The sequence below is a fragment of the Phoca vitulina genome, unplaced genomic scaffold, assembly GCF_004348235.1.
Source record: "Phoca vitulina isolate PV1807 unplaced genomic scaffold, GSC_HSeal_1.0 scaffold40, whole genome shotgun sequence".
Classification (NCBI taxonomy): Eukaryota; Metazoa; Chordata; class Mammalia; order Carnivora; family Phocidae; genus Phoca; species Phoca vitulina.
In genome coordinates this window covers 10,840,690-10,862,040 of record NW_022589743.1, presented here as the reverse complement: position 1 = coordinate 10,862,040, position 21,351 = coordinate 10,840,690, and the positions used below count along the sequence as shown (strand labels likewise).

The 21,351-nt window shown below is 53.0% G+C and overlaps 1 protein-coding gene across 1 annotated transcript; it reads left to right on the top strand.

Annotated features, from left to right (window-relative positions):
- The first annotated feature begins 373 nt into the window (after positions 1-373).
- Positions 374-835, top strand: CCDC182 (coiled-coil domain containing 182). The gene has a single exon (XM_032428901.1). The coding sequence runs from the start codon at positions 374-376 to the stop codon at positions 833-835; it is 462 nt and encodes a 153-aa protein (XP_032284792.1).
- Positions 836-21,351: the final 20,516 nt, after the last annotated feature.

The window sequence follows — 21,351 nt, the reverse complement described above, 5'->3', positions numbered from 1 at the left end:
CGTGCGCTGGCCTGTTTACTGCCCCGCTCTGGGCCTCGGTTTGTCCCTCCTGTAAAAGGAGAGACTGTGCTCTGGTTCTGGGCGGGGGATGAGTCGATGAAAATCCATATAACAGGAAGACAATTTGGGTAGATGAGCAGACAGAGCCCTGGATAACCAACCTGGGAGGCTACAATATGCAAATGAATGGATTGTGGCTTTCCTCCTGGTTGGCTGAAGGGGCCCCGATGTCACAATGTGTGGGGTTTCTCCACTCCAAAGGATTGTGTCTCTAGCCCCCCCCCCCCCGCAAAAAAAATAAATAAATAAAAAAATTCACGGACCAGACGGGTCTCTTAGCTCCCTCTCTTTGTCGAAACGGGGAAGAGAAACGATGGAACCGCTTTACCACGCTGGGTCCATCCTCATGAAGGTGAACACCTTACAAGGGAAGAAGATGGTGGAGAGCGGCCTCCAGTCTGGAGACTTTTCCCTCCCTCAGTCCTGGCCTTCCTGCCTCCTGCCGCCGGCGGACCTGGACAGCCTGCAGCGGAAGGTGGCCGGGGTACAACGGGAGCTGGAGGACTTTAAGGAGGAGGCGCTGAAGGCCATCCACTACCTGGAGGACGCCTTCTGCGAGATGAACGGGGAGCTGGTGCAGCAAGGGGAGCAGGCGGCCCGCGTGAAGCAGCGGCTGAGGGAGGAGGAGGACCGGGGCATCGTGCGCAATAAGGTCCTCACCTTCCTGCTGCCCCGCGAGAAGCAGCTCCGGGAGCACTGCAAGCGGCTGGAGCGCATGCTGCTGGGCTCGGGCCGGGATGCGCTCGGCGCCCCCAGGAAGATCCAGGCAAACTGAGGCCTCCTCCAGCGCAAGCCCAGCTTCCGGCCGAGCAGCGAGTAGAAGACGGTTTTTTTTAAATGGAAGGACCAACCCTAAGTCCCTGTCCATTTGCTCCCCCTTCCCCATGTCCACTGCTTTCCTTCTACCTCAATAACACCTTGCTGAGAGGCGAAAAGGCCCCAGTATGTTCTTTGGGTGAAGCTCCGTTTGCCCAGCATCACCACGGAAGGAGGTGCCCCAATCCTCCGTCTTTCAGACACCTGTAACTTTCACCGTTAATTGTTTTCCTGTTTGTAATGGTGATATTGCTCAAATGTATAACATGGTGTTTTTTTAAATCTTCTTAAATTGATGTGTTGAACAGATTTACCTTTCTTTTGATGACTCGAGCCTCTCCTGGTCGTGACTCGATGCATGGTCCGCTGAGAGGGGTCGATCGTTCGCCCGAGCCCCGAGCGGCCTCTGAGTACTGCACCTTTGTAGTTCAAGTCCCCGGCCCAGTGAGCTTTTCTGCCTGCTTTCCTTGTTAGACCGTCGTCATATCTCACTTGTCTTTGTTGACTTCAGAGCACCTGAACTTCCTCTGCACTTAGTCCGCAGTCTGGCCAAAGAGATCAGAGACTGAGCTCATTAGGGCTCGGATGGGTGGGGGTCCTAAGAGCTTAGTGCGCAGACGCACTGAGCCATGGCCCCTGTGAGGTGGGTTGTAGAGCAGTGCGGCTGGTTTTCACGTCTGACCCACGGAGCAGGAACGGTTACGGTGCCCAGACGTTTATCGGGCTGTGTATACACACCATCCCACCTGCCGCTCCAGGCACCTCTGGGAGCAAGCGTTGCTTCCCCATTGTGCACAGGGGGCAGCTGACTGCAGCTCAAGTCCGGTCCTCTGTGCTCATCATCCTGCTGCCCCTGTGGAACCACATCAGGCTCTTCATGGACCTGCTCTTCTGGCGGGTTGAGACGGTCACAGAGGTGACTCGGGGCTTCCTTCACTGTCACTGTGCTTTTTATTTTCTATGAGACTCTGTTTCATCGAGTCGCATATCCTCTCTCTGGTTCCCCCCGCCCCCCCAAATGCTGCCGTGCAACAGGGATTCTCCCCTAAACAGCAGAAGCGAGGTGCCTGGAGGCCAGAGTCAGCACCTGAGCCGAGCCGGGCCTCTGTCCTCCCAGTCTGGGTCTCATAGCCCCTGCCAGATCCTCTGACATTCTCCTTCAGCCCCGTCTGCCCTCCTGTTTCATAGAATCTCTCCCAACGAGATTCGAGCAACTGGAACCCCCACGCTGACCTTCACAAAAGGACCCCGTGACCCACCGCTGATTGCTATATCCATCCATCACCGTCCACCCTGGAGGGTCGCACCCCTATTTTAACTTCAGACTGTTTCTACCTTGGAAGGTGTAGCTGAAGGACTAGTAATAGAGACAAGAGCGAGCACCACTCCTGCGGCTCGCTTACAGTTGTCAAGAATGTGCTGTTTTCCAGGCCCCAGGCTCAGCCCCTCGAAGGCGGGTACGGCCATAACCTTCACTGTCAGACTCCGAGGAAACCATAGCTCAGAGAGGCAAAGTCGCCCAAGGTCACACAGCTGGTAAGTGGTAGGGCTGAGATTTGAGCCTAGGAATGTCTAACTTTAGAGGCCTTGCTTGTTTTAACCAATATAGAGTATTTTGGGAACTTTATGAATATCTGCTAAGCACTCCTTGAGTAGATGAGATGAGCATCCTGATATTGCTGAGGTGAGCTCTGGGAGAAAGGACTGTTTTGTGGGGGAGATTCCTATACCTTTAGGCCTTGTGGGGGATGCTTGTGTGTGTGTGTGTGTGTGTACAAATGTATCTGAAAAGAACTTGATGGGCCAAATAGAAGAAGAGGTTTAAAAAATCAAATGCTGGGGCCCCTGGCTGGCTCGTTCAGTAGAGCATGGGACTCTTTTTTTTTTTTGCTATATTTACTTTTTTTTTTTTTTTTTTAATTTTATTATGTTATGTTAGTCACCATACAATACATCATTAGTTTTTGACGTGGTGTTCCACGATCCATTGTTTTCGTATAACACCAGTGCTCCATGCAGTACGTGCCCTCCTTAATACCCATCACCGGGCTAACCCATCCCCCCTCCCCCCTCCCCTCTAAAACCCTGTTTGTTTCTCAGAGTCCATAGTCTCTCATGGTTCATCTCTCCCTCCAATCCCCCCACCTCATTTTTCGAGCATGGGACTCTTGATCTCAGGGTCGTGAGTTCAAGCCCCACACTGGGTGTAGCGCTCACTTAAAAAAAAAAAAAATCAGCTGCTTTGTACAAGAAAATTGGCTCTAATGCGAATTCATGTGGAAAAAGCTTTGCATCAACTGCAGGTTCAGTGTGTTAATACGGCCGCTCAGGATCGATGGTGTTCATGGGAGTTCTGCAAAGAAAGGTAAAAGAAGCACAGGGTGGAGTCCAGGAGAGACCAGGTATAAGCTTCCAGTTGTCCCCTCCCAACAGAGCTGTGGGGACCATGCTTAATTTTCCCAGCAGCAAGGTGTGACAACGCGTATGGCGTACTGTCAGCCATGGGGGCTCACCCGAGTCTTGGTGTCCAGGGTGTTTACTGGTGGTTCATCACCTGGCCTGGACCACCCCGTGGCTGACCTTGCTCACTCAATCTCTAGCCCCTCCCCAGGTCAAGCTGACACAGAGTGAATCACATGTTAGCATTAACTATCCCGTGTGGCCCAAGGCCCCAAGTAAACAAAGACAGTCTTATCAGACAGCAGATTGCAAGGGCTTAGAGGTTATCTCCCAGGAGCCCGTCAGGGGGGCCAGACCTTTCTTTGAACGTGCAAGATTGGAACATCCCACAGCTGCTGAGCCACCCTTTACTGCAGGGCACACGAACCCCACCCACGCTGGTTTTTGTTTCTTCCCTGGGACTGAAACCAGCTTCCCGCTAGCATCTATCTTTCGTGGCTAGTACCGGCCCAGAGAATTTGTTCATCTTAACCCTTCTCTTAACTGTTGGAGGGGACCCTGAATCCAGCAGTTGTAATAAACTGTAATCACGTGTATAACAGCTCTTTTTACTCTGCGAAGAGTTCTAGTCAATCATTGAACTTGAGGTGGTCTTGGGGACCCATGACACCATGTCAGAGGCACTTGACATTTCATCCACAATCACCTTGTGAGCGAGGCACTGTTACCCGCAGGAGGCATGGAGGGTAAGTACCTAGCCTAGGATATACAGCAGGACTCCAGAGCTCCCTCTCTTGACCACCATCCCACACCAAAGGCAGGGACTTGCAGTGACGGGGCCGGCCCTCTTTGCTGGGAGGTCCCGTCCCCAAGGCCCTCCCACTGCGAGGCAGTGAGGTTGTCCTGGAGTGATGAGGAGGGGGAAGTGCTGGAGGAAGAGGCAGGAGGCTCGTGAATTTCCTGGCTTAGAGAGCTCAGGTGCACCTATGTCCGGGTCGGGTTAGACAGGTGCCCCGCCTGGACAGGGTGAAAGTCTCAGTGACCTGTCCTGGTTTTCTCTTTTTTTTTTTTTTTAAAGATTTTATTTATTTTTATTTGAGAGAGAGAATGAGAGAGAGCGAGTACATGAGAGGGGGGAGGGTCAGAGGGAGAAGCAGACTCCCTGCCGAGCAGGGAGCCCGATGCGGGACTCGATCCAGGGACTCCAGGATCATGACCTGAGCCGAAGGCAGTCGCTTAACCAACTGAGCCACCCAGGCACCCCGTGTCCTGGTTTTCGCTGCGGCAGGGTTTCAAGCTTGCTTCTCTGTCGGGAGCTTTCAGCTGCAAGCCACCAGATGCCCATTATGCTGACTTCTTTGAGACTATTTTTTTTTCTCATGTAACAAGACATCTGAAGTAGATGATTGGTTCAGTAACTCAACAATGAAGGTCTGAATTGGTATCCCTACATCCTCTTTCCCCCTTCCTCACCACCCCCTCCCAGCCCAGGGTCACGTGATGATGTCATCGCTCAGGAGTTCCAGAACTGTGTCATCACGCAATGACTTCCAACTCGGGAAAGAAGTGGCAGAGCTTTCCTTGCAAGCTTCCTGTTCATCAGAGAGGAAACCCTTTTGCAGAATACCCCCCAGCAAATCTTCTTTGACATCTCTTTGGCCAGACCCGGGCTGTTTGCCTATCCTAAACCAATTGTGGGCAAAGAGGAAAGCAATGGCCACAACTCAGCCCCGCTGGGCACCTCAGTGACCCAAGATCTGAGCTTCCAGCAGTGAGCGTTGCTGTTGGGTGGTAACCAACCGCACCGGCCACAACCTCAGTCTTACCTTTTCTACTTAATAGACACAAAGGGTCAGGGTGCCCGGGAGCTCAGTCGGTTAAGCGTCTACCTTCGGCTCAGGTCATGATCTCGGTCGTGGCATCGAGTCCCATGTCAGGCTCTGCGCTCAGTGGGAAGTCTGCTTGGGATTCTGTCTCTCCCTCTCCCTCTGCCCTTCCCCCCATTGCGTGGGCGCTCTCTCTTTCAAATAAATCAAAATCTAAAAAAAGAAAGAAAGGAAACAGATGGTTTTCTCCCTGTGTATAGCCGTAGTTCTCAAAGGTTTTGTACAGCTGCAATGCTCGGCTTGCTCCTCCTGGGCGCTCCCAGCAGTCACAGCGCTGCCGAGGTCTTAACGCACATCGTTCCACCTGCGGGCGCCCGGCCGGCTCAGTCAGTTCAGCATCTGACTCCCGATTTCAGCTCAGGTCATGATCTGGGGGACATGGGATGGAGTCCCGTGGTGGGCTCTCCACTCAGCAGGGAGTCGGCTTGAGATTTTCTTTCTCCCTCTCAAATAAATAAATAAATCCTAAAAAAAAAAAAAAAAAAAAAAAGACACATTGGCTCCATCTTAGGAAGACCCATGGCAGCCAAGGGAGCCCTCCCCGGGACGCCAAGTCCTGTGTCTGCAGCAAGCTGGGAGCTCGGGTGAGAGGCAAGATGGCTTAGTGCAGGAGAGCTGAACACGGAGCGCTTCACACTGGGAGGTAACCTCAGTTGCCACAACTTCAGTCTTACCTGACAACTAGCCCCGGGAAGAAGAAAGCTCTGAGGAACAGCAGAGCTGGGCAGAATTCGGTGGTGTGGGTGGGAAGCCAGGGTGTGGGTCTGGGCACTGGCTCCATTCCACATGCAGAACGTGACCTCCTGTTCGGATCCAATCCATTTAGTAATCCCTGGAGGGCTAAGAGCAGCAAACCTTGGGCATCATTCCTGCCCCTTCGACATTCATCAGGTGTGGATCTTTCCTTGTTTCTCCCTGGAAAAACAGTTTGGCAGCATCTCAACATGTGGAGCGGAGAGTTATCATGTGACCCAGCAATTCCACTCCTAGGTATGTACCCAAGAGAAATGAATACATATGTCCATACAACACTTATACATGAATGTTCATAGCATTAGTCGCAATAGCCCGAAAGGAGAACAACCCAAATGTCTATGAATGGATAAATAAAAGGTGGTACATCCATACACCAGAATATTATTTGGCCATAAAACAGGAAGGAACTACTAATCATTTAATATTGTGCTAAGCGAAAGAAGCCAATCACAGAAGGCCATATGGTATATGACACCATTTACGTGAAATGTCTGCAACAGACAAATCTATAGAAACAGAAGGCAGATCAGTGGGTGCCTGGGGCTGGGGAGTGAGGGTGTGGGACAGCAACTGTTAGTGGATATGACAAAGGTCCTCTAAAATCTCTGTGCACTTTAAATAGGTGAATTGTATGGCATGAGAATCATATCTCAATAAAGCTGTTAAAAAATAAAGTGTAAGTACAAATACACAGTGAAAAAACAGAAATGATGCTATGATTTAAAATTCAAATCCCTTTTAATATCAAAGAGACACAAATCAAGACAAAGATTATTTTAAATTGTTTTTACCTTATGGACATTCTGGAGCCACAATTTACTTGGATTGCATTTGTAAAAAGTGCCTGACTCAGAGACTGGCACGTAACAGGTGTATCACAAATGATAATTGAATCAAAACTGCAAGTAAGGCACAAAATGTTGCGATTGATGACCTTGATTGACCTCCACCATCTCCAAGAAGTCTCAGGAGCATGGCAGTGTGTGGAAGACATTCTATTATGCCCAACTGTGTGCTTGACTCCCCTCTCCAGGGTCATAGGAGATGGAAATGCTAGATGGAGATCAAACCCCACCGCTCCCCTCCAGACCGGAAGACACCTTCGATGGGGTAAAGACAGCTTCAGGACCATGTCGCTCAAGTTGCTGTCTACAGCTGTCACGTGACCAGGAGCCAGTAAAGAGGTCTTATTCAGAGGTCTGTCTCTGGCATATCTTGTCTCCAAAAGGCTTCACTCTTGTAAGATCTCTTGGTTGACCTCTTGCTCATCTCACCTTCCTTTGGACTTCCTTTCAACAACAGGAAAGGGTACTGGATAGGCATACCGACCCTGCAGGCAAACCACCCTGGTTTGAATACCAACCCTGCCCTCAACTTCTGTACGGCACCGGGATGTTACTTCACCCCTGTGGCACCGTCCAATAGAACTTACTGTGATGACGGAAATGTTCTAGAATTCTGAGCTGTCGATATTGCCCTAGTACTCGCGTGTGGCTATCGAGCTCTTGAAATGTGGTGAGTGAGATTTAGGAACTGAATTTTAAAATTGTATGTAATTTTATTTATTTATTTATTTTTTAAGATTTTTTTAAAATTTATTTATTCATGAGAGACAGAGAGAGAGAGAGAGAGAGAAGCAGGCTCCCAAGAGTCAGGGAGCCCGATGCGGGACTCGATCCCAGGACCCTGGGATCATGACCTGAGCCGAAGGCAGACGCTTAACCATCTGAGCCACCCAGGCGCCTGTAATTTTATGTAATTTTAATTAGCCATATGTGGCTAGTGGTGAGCCTCAGTTTCCCCATATTTCCCAAGGGGATAACGGCACTGCCTACCTAGTTGGGATTGTTGGGTGAATTAACAGAGGAAATAGAGGTATGGCAGGATAATTGACTGAGATTTTAATTACAGTTTGGTTCCCTAATCCACAGATAGGCTGTGTTCCCTGCCGCAGGGACTCTTGTTTGTGGGGCCCCAGACAGATGCTTTGAGAAACCCAGAAGGGAATCTCGGCATTTGTGCTGGGAAGCGTAAGTTACGGAGAGAAATTTGCTGGATCAGCCCAAAGTGCAAGGTGATGGAAGCAGGTGTTGGGAGTGCAGAAGGTGGAGGCCGGCTCCCAGGGAGAGGCCGGATCAGGAGGCTGGATCTTTGCATCCAGCCTGGTGTGCCCGGCTGGGTGTGTGCGAGCACAGGGCTCCTGTCCTCAGGCTGAGGCAGGCTGAGTCTCTCTCTCTGTCTCCACTGAAAGCACAAAGAGGGTTCCTTTGGGAGATAGCTGGCATGTTGTCATTTGGAAAGACAGTCAAGTCAAAGCTCATAGGGGCTGAGGTTTAAAACCAAGGTCCAAGTGGAAATGCCACCTACCCGGGCTGGAATCGGGCCTTGAGGGCGAGGTTGCAGAGTCTGAAGGTCAGAGCCGGGAGCCACAGCCCCAGAAACAGAAGAGGTTTCTGGCACGGGCCAGCACGGCTTGAGGCGTAGGATGGGGAGTCCAGCTAGCCCAGAGTGGACGCCTTGACTTTCAGACATGCCTTCTTGTCGAAAAGGTTTTCAAAGACGCTCTGACAAGCTGGGGTGCGAGAGAGACAGGGAAGGCAGGCCCCGTCCCTGACACTCTGAGAGAGGAACAAAGCTGGTTTGTGGTTCCAGTGTCCTTGGCTTGTCTGTCACCAGCCTGCCTGGTTACTGCTTCGGGAGGGGCATGGCCCCATTTCTGGGTTTGACAGTTCTCGTGGAGTCAAACCTGTCTCTACTAAATAAATTAGATCTCTCCAGGGCAGATCAATATTTAATGTGGGGTTTAAAAAGACCGACTCAGGAAATGAGTTTAAAAGTGGAAAATTTGCCTTAGGTAGCAATTTCTGAAATACAGTGGTATCAGGGGACAGATTATTCAAACCCAAGCCATGGATAATATAAAAACAGTTGAACAAGCCGAGTTTTGCTTCCTGTGCCTCGGTGACTCTGAATCCCCAGCTCTCTGGGTGCTACTCACAGGGCATTATCAAGCTGGAAGAGGCCGTCTTCTGTGACAGTCTCCTCCCAAGACGGCCAACTCCCGCACAGCGGCCCCTCTCTCACCTGTGCCAGACATCACTAATCAATCCGGGCCTCTTTCCTCTCCAGGTGGAGGCAAACTCATTTTTCCTCAACACCACACTCCAGGCGGGCACCATCTATCAGCCAGCGTGCACCTGATGTGAAATTTATTTCCCATCCTCCCTTAGTCCAAATTCCTCCTTTAACAGAGGAGAAGCTCAAGGTTACACAGTGAGTTAGGGGCCAGTCTAGGACCAGGATCCAAGTCTTGCTCTTGAGCAGACTTTTTTTCCCCTCCCACATGAATGCATGAGAGGTTGGGGTTCCATCAGTGATCCTTTTACTGACCCCTCTGTGAGCAGCACAGGGCTTTCCTGGAGCGGCATTGAATACTTTGTTCTAGAGATAAAATTGTAGAATTTCACAGCTAGAAAGTGGCTTAGTGGTCATCTGGTTCTACTTGTTCCATCGTGGGAAAAATGAAAACTCAGAGAAGTCAGGTGACTTGCCTAAAGACACACAGCTGGTTGCTCTCTTCTCTCCAATATGCCTTCCAATTCTAGAGCTCTCATTTTGAGGCCTTGGACAAATCACCCCAATGTTTGGAGCTCCCACAGTTAGAACCTCAGTGCCTAGAGTTGCAAAAAGTATGCATAGTAAGAAATGTACAGCATCTATTTTTGATAGATATTTGTTCTAATATTCTAATAATATTAGAAATATTATTATTTCTAATAATATTTTGTTTGCATTTTTATGCAAAAATTGGTTGGTATTCTCCAAACAAATAGTAAATGGGAAACTAGATTTGTGCTGGGCCACGGAGAGGTGTCTGTGTTCTGTGAACATCTTTTCAATGATTTTTTTTTGGTATGCACGTGTGAGCAGGAAAATGATGGTCCCTAAGAGAGAAAAGAAGCCTTCTCTCCCCAGGGTGGAGGGGCAGGGCCAGGTTTAATGTGACTGGTGTGGCCTCCACTTTCCCATCCATAAAATGGCAATGATGATACTTGTCCTCCCATCTTCAGAGGCAGATCGTAAAGGTCAAATGGAATAACGTCTGGGAGGGAGTTCTGAAAGGTAAGGGATTATTGTGACAGGCAAAGGGGACGAAGCTGGCAGATTGAGGCGAGGTTCTCAGGAGTGAGGGGCTGGGGAGGGTGACGAGGAAATAAGATGCTGCCTTGGCACCAGAATGCTGGCAAGAATTTCCATGCCCTCATTACCACGGCGCTCCTGTCAGATTTAAACCCATCTCTGCTTTACTGCTCGAGCTGCCGCGATATTTTAGGAACGGCAGCCCAAAGGAACGCCACGTTTGAAAAAGGTCGCTTTCCTGAATTTGCCACCGGGTATTATTTTTATGCCATTGTGCTGTTACCCAACTTCAAAATATACATCATATTTATATTGCCTCTGCTAAGCATATATTTTTATTTTATTGCTTACCGTGTGGGTGACATTTGGTTATTGAGAATTGGACCCGGTTGTTGTTGTTGTTGTTGTTTGTTATCCTTCCTTTCGTAAGTGCTTGCTCTGATGTATTAATCTTTACAAAAGGAATGAGACGGGGACACATAAGCATTCACACTCACACACACTAATCACATTGCCATTTTATCTCACTTTGCGGGTGTGTGGCTACATTTATAAGAGCCGACAGATCTGAAATAGGTGGTCTGAACTGATTCAGGTGGGGAACGATGAAGCCCGCAGCCTCCTGGGGAATCGGCTGAGGGAGAGAGAGAGAGAGAGAGCGAGAGAGCACCTTTTGTCTTGTTTGTGAAGGACACACCAGGCAAGAGGCAAGGATGGAACCATTGTGAGTCTGGGCTGGAAGGGGCCCTGGGGATATATTTATAGGTCTATAAAAATATAGACATGTGTTTTATAGATATTTTATATCTTATACATTCATCTATCTATCCAGCACCTCACATAATTCCTGATCCTGGGCTCAATAATTGGTTATTGAATTAAGGAACCAAAGAATAGTTCTATCAACAATTTGTTGAGGTTGTACTCTGTGCAAAACATTTTACATGCCTTCTCTCTCAGGGCCCCCAGCATCCCTGCCAAGCAATGTCATGATTTCCATTTTAAAAAGAAAGGAAACGGGGCTCCTCAAAAAGGGAAACATAGAATTGTCATATGACCCAGCAATTCCACTCCTTTTTTGGGTGTGTACCCAAAGGAATTGAAAGCAGGGACTCAAATACTTGTACCCAAGTGTTCCAGCAGCATTATTCACAATGACCAAAAGGTGAAACCATTTCACGTGTCCATCAACAGATGCATGGATAAACAAATTGTGGTCTATTGATAAAACAGAATATCATTCTGCCATAAAAAAGAATGGATTGCGATGATAACGTGCTATGACGTGGATTAACCTGGAAAACACGGTAAGTCGAAGGAGCCAGAAACGAAAGGTCACATAGTCCATTTATAGGAAATGTCCAGAATAGGGAAAGCCACGGAGAGAAGGCAGATTTGTGGTCGCCAGTGGCAGGGTTGGCTGGGGAGTAACTCCATGATAGATTTGGGGGGTTTATTGTGAGGTATTTAAAATGTCTGGAACCAGAAGGAGGTGGTGGGTGCACCACACTGTGAACGGACTACACGCCACTGAATTGTTCACTCTAAGATGGTTCGTTTTATGGTATGTGAATTTCACCTCGATTTTAAAAAGGGAAACTGAGTCTAGAGGGTGTGGCAGATCAGTTACATCGGCAGCCCTATTACCCTCCCCCGTGTCTGTGCCGTTTGCACTGTGGCTTTTTTTTTTTTTTTAAGATTTTATTTATTTATTTGACAGAGAGAGAGACACAGCGAGAGAGGGAACACAAGCAGGGGGAGCGGGAGAGGGAGAAGCAGGCTTCCCGCGGAGCAGGGAGCCCGATGCGGGGCTCGATCCCAGTACCCTGGGATCATGAACAGAGCCGAAGGCAGTCGCTTAACCGACTGAGCCACCCAGGCGTCGCTGCACTGTGGCTTTATAGGGCCTCTTCCGTTCTGACTCTGGACTTGGCCAAATGACTCTCTGATCAATGGGACGGCAGCAAACTTAATGGAGAGGCTTGGAAAAGCCCACATGTGTTTCCACTCACTGTCTTGGACTTAAACACCTCCATGGAGAACGGGCTTGGGCTAGCCTTCTGGAGGGTAACGTGGAGTGGAGCCAAGTCATCCCAGCCAAGGCCATCCTACACCAGCCAGCCCCCAGCCGACCTGCAGGCTGCCTGCCCATGCAGCAGCGACCTCGGCCAAGATCAGCCAAGCCTGGCTCATATCAGCAGAACGGCTCGGGCTACTGCTAGATTCGTGAGAAATAAGAACTGATTGTTGTTTTAAGCCATTAAGTTTTGAAGTGGCTGTTTAACAGTAAGAGCTAACTGGTACAGAGAGTTTGCATAACTTGCCCGAGGTCTCACATCAAGTAAGAAAAAGCAGAACTCGTTCCAAAGATGGGTTTGGAAGGCACTGTTTTATTCAGTTGTCATCTTCATTTTACAAATGAAGAAAATGAGACTCAGAAATTGTGAGGGTGGGTGGAGAGAGTGGGGCAGGGGGTGGGGTAGGGAGAGTCAGCCTCCTTGTCCTTGGTAAGGAAGGAATGTCACATGCACACCCTCCCAGCCTTCCCCCAAACCCCAACCCAATGTCGCTGGAAGGTACCGAAATGCTGATGTTGGCTTTCCAATGTGGGTTTCAAGTGGGATCTCTGTAGCTTTCCATCAGTTTTTGGCGAGGCTGCTCTCCTGCCCTGCCCTGCCATGGGCATCGCCTTGCTGGTGGAAAAGTAAGAAAGATAACTCGCTTACGTACTATTCTTCTCTCCTAAAACATTGCCCAGGTGTTATCCTGGTTCTTTAGAAGATCTTAATTTTGTGAGGCAGTGAGTTGCTGAGGGTTGCCCGATCAGCTTTGGAAACAGGGTCCCAAGGAGGACATGCAACTCACATAGGCCACCCGGTTTAGTGTGCTTGGATCCAGTTATTAAAGTGGTGCTATTTCCTGACAGTCTTTTCTTACAAAGAGATCACGGCAATGATCAGCTTACCCTCACCCCCCCGAGAAAAATGTTTCCCTCTTGTGGGAAGAGAGCCACATGGATCTACACAATCAAGTGCTGGGCGTGGGGGGAGCAGGGAGAGGAGAGGGGAGGCTTTCAGGGACTGGGGGTGAAGGAAGAGCTTTTTCAGGGCGTTGAGGAGAGGCACACCTGAGTTGCAGGATAAGAAAGAAGTAAGTAGGAGAACAAATGGGATTTTGATAAGTGCCGTTGGGGTCCATGGCTGGGAGCCTCATTGACTGAGTCGGGAATGACCCGGGGCTGTGCTCTTGGCCAGACAGTGCCCTGAGACTGAGCCACGTGAACCCACACTTTATAAGGGTTACGTCAGGCATGGGGCTGAGCCTAGTGTGAACTGGAGGTGATAAATGGGAATTCTGTCTCCAGTTCATATTCCAGCCATCACCCTGTCCACCTGGATTTGGAAAGAGACTTAAGAATATGGGGATTACCACTTACAGTGGCAGTCCTGAAGCTGAGGTCCCAGGTCCCAGCGCTCTGAGCAGCTCAGAGTAGTCTCGGAGCCTCACCAGCGTGGGCGAAGATTCGTGCAGAACCCAGGCTGGGCAGACAAGCTAGGGGTGGGATGATCACGTCCCACATAGCCCCCCTGTACCCAACAGCGTATACACAGTCCTCCGTACATCTCACACCAGATCACATGTATCGCTCCACATGCCCTATGACAGGCCACACCTACCACGGGCCACATAGACACCACTAGGCATATGCCACATCAACGCACAAGCTATACAAACACACCACATAACGCATGTCAAATACACATCCCGTCCCTCACGCACATCCCGCACAGCACGCCCACATTTCAGCACACTGCACACACAGATACCGCTCCGAGACACACCCATCACACCCCCCAACGCACGTCGCAGCCTAGGCACCGACTTTACACACCTCCCACCCCGTGCCGCACGCGCACACTCGCGTACCTGCCCTCCGTGCCCCAAGGCGCCAGCCGCCGCCGCAGCCCGCGCCACCCGCACCCGCCGCACTTCCCTTCTCACTCTGCCCCGGGAAGAAGCATAAGGGCATCTCCACGATCGTCTTCATGGCAGGAAGCCCAGCCGACGCGGGCAGTTGGTGGGGGTAGAGTGAACGCCTATAAGCGACCACATGCTTTTGGCATCGAACAAGCACCTGGGCACAATGGAACGTCGTAGGAGTTGCTGGATCTGGATTTTTTTTAAACTTTATTTAAATCAGATGATCCCTTTTTCCTCCCTGAGAAGTAAGGCCATGGGTATTGCCTTGAAGGGGTCACTGCATGGTCAGGGTGACTGACAGATAAACAGGTTATAACAAAGCCTTTCCAAAACTCTGGGGGGCCCAGCGCTTGCCAGGAGCGTCAATCTGGGCAGATCTTGCGGAGACCCCCAGGACTGGCATCTGTTGTGGGGCTTGCAGACTGAGGGCACCGACAGACTGGCCTGCTAGGGAAGCTAGGTTTATGGCAGTCAAAGATGTGGGAGGTGTGAGGGGATAGGCAGGTGGTCTCCGTGATGGCTAGGGGCTCGGCCTCGGGGGCAGAGGGGCCTGGGCGTGAGTCCTGGTCCTGCATCTCAGTAGGGCTGGGGCCTTGGGCTTTTACTCCTCCCGGGAGCTCAGTTTCCTCATATGAAAAGAGGGACAATCATAGGGCCTACCCTAAAGGGTGGTTCTGAGGGCCAGATCTAAATGAGAACCCATGTGGCTGGTGCCTGTTAAGCACACCATGAATATTGGCCGCTGTTATTATTGTGACTATTATTATCATTTTCTTTGGAGTCTGGTCCCCGAAGTGATGGGAGAAGATGAGACCCAGAGCTTAGCAGAGGGGTCAGCCTTGGAGAAGGAGAGGGGAACAGGCAGGAGGAGGAGAGCCGGGTAAGGACAGATGTGGTGAGGTAGAGGCCAGGGAGGAGGCAAGAGAAAAATGGACCCCGAGTCAGCTGGTAGAGCCTGGTGGTTCTCGGCCCTGGCTGCCGGCAGCATCACGTGGGGGACTTTTTAATAAACCCAGGCCCAGGCCCTGCCCCAGGAACCCGAAACTGGTCTGGCAGGGCCCAGGCATTGGGATCTGGGAGAGCAACCTTGACGACTGTTATGTGTACTCAGGGTCTAGGGCTCCTGTTGTAGACAAATGGCACCAGAAGGTCAGTGCCATCAAGTCCCCGGTGGGCATTCTCCTGGCTTTTTTGGGGGTCTAACATTTGAGATTGCCTTGCAGGCGAATCTCTCCACTGGATCTAACAGAGTGGACGCAGCGGCAGACTCACCCCCTCCCTGGGAGCCCCACGTCCTTAAGTGAGGGGGACTTGGCCACTGGTCTGGCTGAGGTGGGTGGAAGCAGACAACCTGAGGGTGACCAGGGGCAGGGCCCATGGCAGCTCAAGCCCTGGGCCATCTCTGGCAGCTCGTGGCCAGGAAAGGACCGGAGGGGGTGGGCCCTGCTCAGCACTCGGCACCCAAGTTCGCTCAAGCTCCTCAGCCTCAGCCAGCCCACCTCCCAGCCTCCCCTTCTGGGCTTACGCCCCAAGCCCCTCAGTCCTCCAGGCCCCTCCCTCCCGCAGGTCACAGCCCTCTGCCCGCTTACTCCTCCTCCCTCTCAGATGCACTCTTGCAAGGCACCCTCCTGGACCACCTCTCCTCCCTGGCCCTGAGCCCTGTGCTTTCCTGACACCTTGGCTCACGCCCATCTCAGCCTTTTTTCAACCCCATGTTGCAATCATCAGACTATAACCCCTTCGGGAGGAGTTTCTGGGTTATATTTATATCCTGGTATCCCTGGGCCAGCCACCGGCGGGTACTCAGTTAAATTTGTAAAGAGGTGCACAAACCACCCACACTGGAATGAAAGATGGGGTTTGTGGCTTTCTTCTCTCCACCCTGTGCCTGCCCACGCTCTGCGAGTGAGAGAGGGGCTCAGCCCCAAGGCTGTCTCTGCGGGGCCTTGGGTACAGCTGGGGGGCTGAACACGTCTGGGGCTGCTGGGTGCTGCGCACCTCTCGATTCCTGCCCTCCGAGGAGGACGAGCTCCAGCTCCGGGCCCCTCAGGACACGCCCTGGAAAGCAACGTGGCATCTCAATGAGTCTACTCGTCCGGCCTCAACTGGGATACAGAAATCTATCCTGGGTGTGCCATGCGTGAGCAAGCCTGCTTCTCCATCCCAGCTGCCCTCCTCCGGCCCTCCCCTCCTCTTTCCTTCCCTGCAGGGTCCCTCACCCTCCAGCGGCAGTGGCCGGGGTTTGGACACCTGAGAACCCCAAACCCAGGCTGGATGTGAGGTGGCTGAGAGGCTTCGGTCTCCCTGCTGAAAGCCAAGGTGGATCCAGCTGTTCGCCCTGGCCAGGGGATCATGTCCTCTTTCTCACCATCCGATGGTGAGATCCCTCTTGCTACCTTTCTTGGGGGTCAAGAGGTGGGCTGGGTTCCGGCTCCGCTACTGTCCCCTGTGTCCTCCGGCAAATCCCTGCTCCGTCGAATGAGGGGGTGGGGCTCAGTGGTCTGCAGTGCTGTGATTCTCCAGGAACTGGGACAAGCCCGAGCCCTCTCTCTGCAGGTGGCATCGGGCTGCCTCGCTCGGGGTCTGAGCTCTACCTCTGCGCCCAGTCGCATGGAAGAGGAGTGGAGGGAGCAGGCTCCATTCCCATATTGGGACAATCTGGATGGGGGCGGATAGGTGAGCCCCTAAGCTTACTCTCTCTCATACCACCCTCTGATTCCTAGAATTTGCTCCATTGCCTCTTGGGGTGGCAGGATTCTGCTCAGAGATGGACAAGGCTGCCCCTCTTCTTTGCCTCTGACCCTGAAGCCAGAGCAACCCTGGTCTGCAGCCCCTGGCGAGTCGAATAGGAGTGGAATGCTGCGCTGGGTCTCCACTTCCTCCCTGAAGGCTGGTGGTAGCCCACAGCCGGCCACGTCACTGCCCTGAGGCCTCAGGCTCGGGAGACTCTGCTTTCCCATCATCTTGACCCCCAGCCTGCTCCTCCCAGCATCCCCTGGTGCTCCTCAGAGAGTCCCTGTTCGGGGGACAAAGAGCCAGCAGTTCTGCTGGTCCAGCCAAGCTGAGGGTGGCCAAGACAGGTGGCAGCCCCCTTCTTGCCCCAAACAGATGCAATCAAGCCATCAGCCTGTCTTTTTTTCTTTCTCTCTCTCTTTCTTAATCAATTCCCATGACAAATGGGTTTGTGAAGGAGGGCAGCCTGCCCCGGGCGCTCTGCACGTCAGTCGGGACCCCAGAAGGAGCTGGATTCATAAAACTATAATGCACTATTTGAGCATATTTCCCAGTAACTGGACCCTGCAGAAAGGGGGCTGCCAGGGCCTTCCCTCCCACTAGGGAAGGCGGCTTAACCCTTCACCCCAAGTGCAGATGGAGTTGTTGCATAGCCTCCTCACGGGGCCAGGAGCTCGGCGCATCGGGGGGCATTTGGGGGTGGCACGGTTAGAAGGACGGGCGGCAACGCATGGTAACTGTGGGAACACTGGGGTCCAGCCTAACAATAAGTGAGATGCGGAACAAACAAAAAATCCGCAATTCTTCTTAGATCCATCACGGAATGGAGGTCACTGGGCAAACGGCTGCCCCCTAAATCGGAAAGACAGACGAGAGGGTATAGACAATCGCGACTCTCCTGAGCAGAAATCCTCAGGCGGAAGCCCCCGCAGGAACCGTGCTGGGGTAGAAAACTCCAGCTGTAATTGATGGGTTGCCAGAGGCTCAGTGTGGACAAGCCAGACAGACAAACACTCCAGAGGGATCCAGTCATATGCAGCTTTTGTGTGTTTTACCAAGTTCTTACAGTAAAGATTGGAGAAAGAGCCCGTCTTGCTTCCTGCACAGGGACGGGAAAAGGAGCCGTTTTGAAATACTTCAGAGCATTCTGTTTCTACTAAGCCCTGCCTTCCAGAGCAACTAGTTAACCAGAGCTTAACCTGCTGGGGATTAATTGGAGCCCGACCGACCTGGGGGCAGGGAAATGCCCGGCTCCAGCCCCCTCTAGCCTTCCCGTCCCACCTAAGGAGAGCCGAAAAGCTGAGAAGCGCTTGTGCACAGGGTCCCAGAAAGACAGCGGCCTAACCCCAGGGCTCTAGAGCGTTCCCCTCCCCTACACCTCACCCCCACGCCATGGAGGGTCTAGATGTGCTAGGGGCTCGGTCCTTTCTATGTACAGAAGAGGAAGCTGAGGCTCACGGGGGTTCAGGGACTTGCTAAGGACCCCATACGTAGCCAAATGGGAAGCAGGAGTTGGATTAGGTCTTCTCAATCCTAGACCATGGGCCAATGCAATTCCCCTTCAGCCCCCTGAGCGAGTAGTCCTCTTGCCCTGGAGCATCTTAAGGCTGAAACTCTGCTCCTTTCCCAAACCTTGGCCACAGAGGTAATTCAAAGCAGCTCACTCCGATGCCTCTCTGGGAAGCCGCCAGTGGGGAATCTAGTGGGTGCACTGTTGTAGGAAAGAGGTTTGGGGGCAGGGCACACCCGATGCCCCTCTGGGTCACTTCTGCTCCAGGGAGCTGATGTCCTGTTCCAAGGCCCTCAAGGGCCTAACCCTCTTCCCAGCCCGAGACCCAGGGGCTGAGGGATGTGAAGATGCTCAGTGAGGGTACCAGGTCTCATGGTGGAGCTGCCCGGGGCCTGCCCTGAATCCACAGCCCCCCTCCCTGCCTTTAGCACTTCATCTGGCCAACCTGGTGGGACAGATGCGAGGACACCACTTTCCCCAGACCCTCTTGCTCACAGCTGACCCTATGAGGACTCAAGGACAGCCTGTCTCCATGATGTGGGGCAATGCCCTTTGTTGGAAACTTCCAGAAGCAATTTGTGTTTCCTGGCAGAGGAAAAGGGAAAGAACTCCGGGCCTTCCATCTACTTATCCAGGGACAAACATAAGGAGAGAGTGTGGGGGTTAAGAGCTTAGGCTCTGCCCTGGGGAAATGTGGATTCAAGTCCTGATTGCAGCTGTGTGACCTTGAACACGCTCTCTAGCCTTGGTTTTTCCTTATGAAGAGTGGAGGTCATTACAGCCAATCTGTGGGGGTGCTGTGAGGAGTGAAGTGGTTTATAGAGAGCCTTAGCTCCTGGCGCCAGAAGGTGACAAACTGTTAGTACCATTATGGGGGGGGGGGCCTGCCTTTCTGGGACATCCTCTGAGAGACCATGAGTCTGCCGTGAGGCAATGCTCGAGGGTCTCCCTGGCCCACCAGCCCTCTGCTGGGTGACCTTGAGCCAGTCACTTTGCTTTACTGGGCCGAGTTTCTCCCTCTGTGAGCGGGAAGGGCCTCTTGGGATGGCTGGCCCACCCTACCACAGGCAGGAGCTCAGGGGCCCGGCCCGGGGGGGGGGGGGGGGGGGGGCCCGGGGGGGGGCAGGGGGGCCTGCAGGGAGCAGGGGGGCAGACCGAGGCCTCGAGCCCTGGGGGGCACCGTGCTAGGACAGTTGCAGACACTATTGTTTGTGAGTTTGAAATTTCCTGACAGACAGAATGAGCCATCTGAAGCGAGAGTTTCATTTCCGTGGCCGTCCGGCTCGGCCACCTCCTGGGGAAGGCACGTGAGTGACAAGCTATAATTAAAGCCTCAGCTTAAGTCCAAGTCGGAGAAGGACGGTCTTTTAGTCAAGCACTCGGGTGAGGACAGACCTTCCCGTCTGCGTGTCTTTGCAGGCCTTCTCCCCGGACACCGTCTGGCTGCTGGAGCAGGCCGGCCCTGTGCTCGTGACCTTTGCTGACCTGGCAGGAGCTCTCCCACATTCTCAGGCTTCAGCCCATCTGCCTGCTTCCCTGAGAAACCCGCAGAGCTGTGTGGATGGGCTCTGCGGCCCAAGAAGGAGGCCTTTGTGCCGAGGCCCCAGGAGGCCACGTGCCTGGGGTAGGGCTGAGGGCCCGACTGTGCCTGGGGAGCCCAGGAGTCTGCCCTGGGGACGCTGAGGCCTGGGTCAGACGACAGGGCTGCCCTCCGTTCAGCCTGCCTGAGGCTCTGAGGCATGCCTGCGAAGGGTGGGGGTGCCCCTAGATAGGGGGCTCCTGGCTTCACCCAGAAGCCCCTGCAAACCGGGGCCACCTGTGTGACCTGGCTCTGTCTACTCCCAGCTGCATCGGGCTGGGATTTCTCTTCCTCAGCAACCACCCCCTCCCCGCCCCCGCACCGTGTTTCTCTCTCTCTCTGGGCCTTACTCTTTCATTTGTTCAGCAACTATTCATCAGGGACCTGCGCTGTGCCCCAGAAACACAGTGCGAACACGAGAGAGTTTCCGCCAGCTTCCAGAGCGGCAGGCAGCTGTTAGGGCGCCGAGCGGGGCAGCTCAAGGCCCACACAGACGTGCCCACACGCCCAGGCCTCCGCGGAGCCTGGTGGGGAAGGGAGCAGGGCAGCCCCCTCCCCCACTCAGGTGTCCTGCTCTGTAGGCTGCTTCCTGCTCCGAGCCCTACCCACTGACCCCCCTACCCCCACCCGAGACGGAGAGAACTTTCCTCCTTCTCCAGCCTGGGCCGGACCGTCCGAGGCCAGTGGGTCCCAATCTCACCGATGTCCTCCTTGCCAGGCCGCCCTGACCGCTGGCCTGTTTCTGCTAGCCATGAGCTCTCTAGCTATTCCCTGGCAAGGAGGCGATATTCCTGTTTTACACCCCGGGGGCCGGTGGGGTATCAACAGGGTCCCTGACCACCCTGCGTTCGGCTAACCAGGAGCATATTTTCCCTGCTCATTTATTTATTGCGTGTGTTACTACTCTTGTCCTTCCTCATGCATTTGTGGTCATCTCGTGAAACCAGAGGGTCCCCAAGGAGCAGAATTGTTCCTTCCACTTCTTTAGGGACTCTTTCCTGAACGAGCATGTGGTGGGGGAGCGGCAAGGGCCGGATGCAGGCTGGAGAGTTGCTCTTCCCCGTCCTCGCCGCACCTTCTGCCGCCTTCTCTTGGGGCCGGGGCGCTGATGGCGGCGGGGGGCAAACTCTACCAGCCTGGCTCCTCCTCAGGTTCAGCGGCTGGGAGACGCTGCGGGGAGCCTTGCAGGAGGGAAGGAGACAGAGGTCAGGATGCTTGTCCGACAAGCCCAGCTTCTTCCCTGAGGGGCAGTGGCTGGGTCCCCAGTCCTGTCAGGCAGCCCCTGGGCTGTGGAGCCCGCGCCCCCCAGACTCCTGTAACGTAAACCCCTAGAGGCCCGGGGGGGACCAGCGCTGCTCGCCTCAGTGAGTTCACTTCCTAGCGCTGCAGTCACCCCATGGCGTCAACAACAGAAGTGTATTCTCTTCAGGTTCTGGGGGCTAGAAGTCCAAAATCAAAATGCTGGCAGGGCCCTGCCCCCTCTGAGGCCG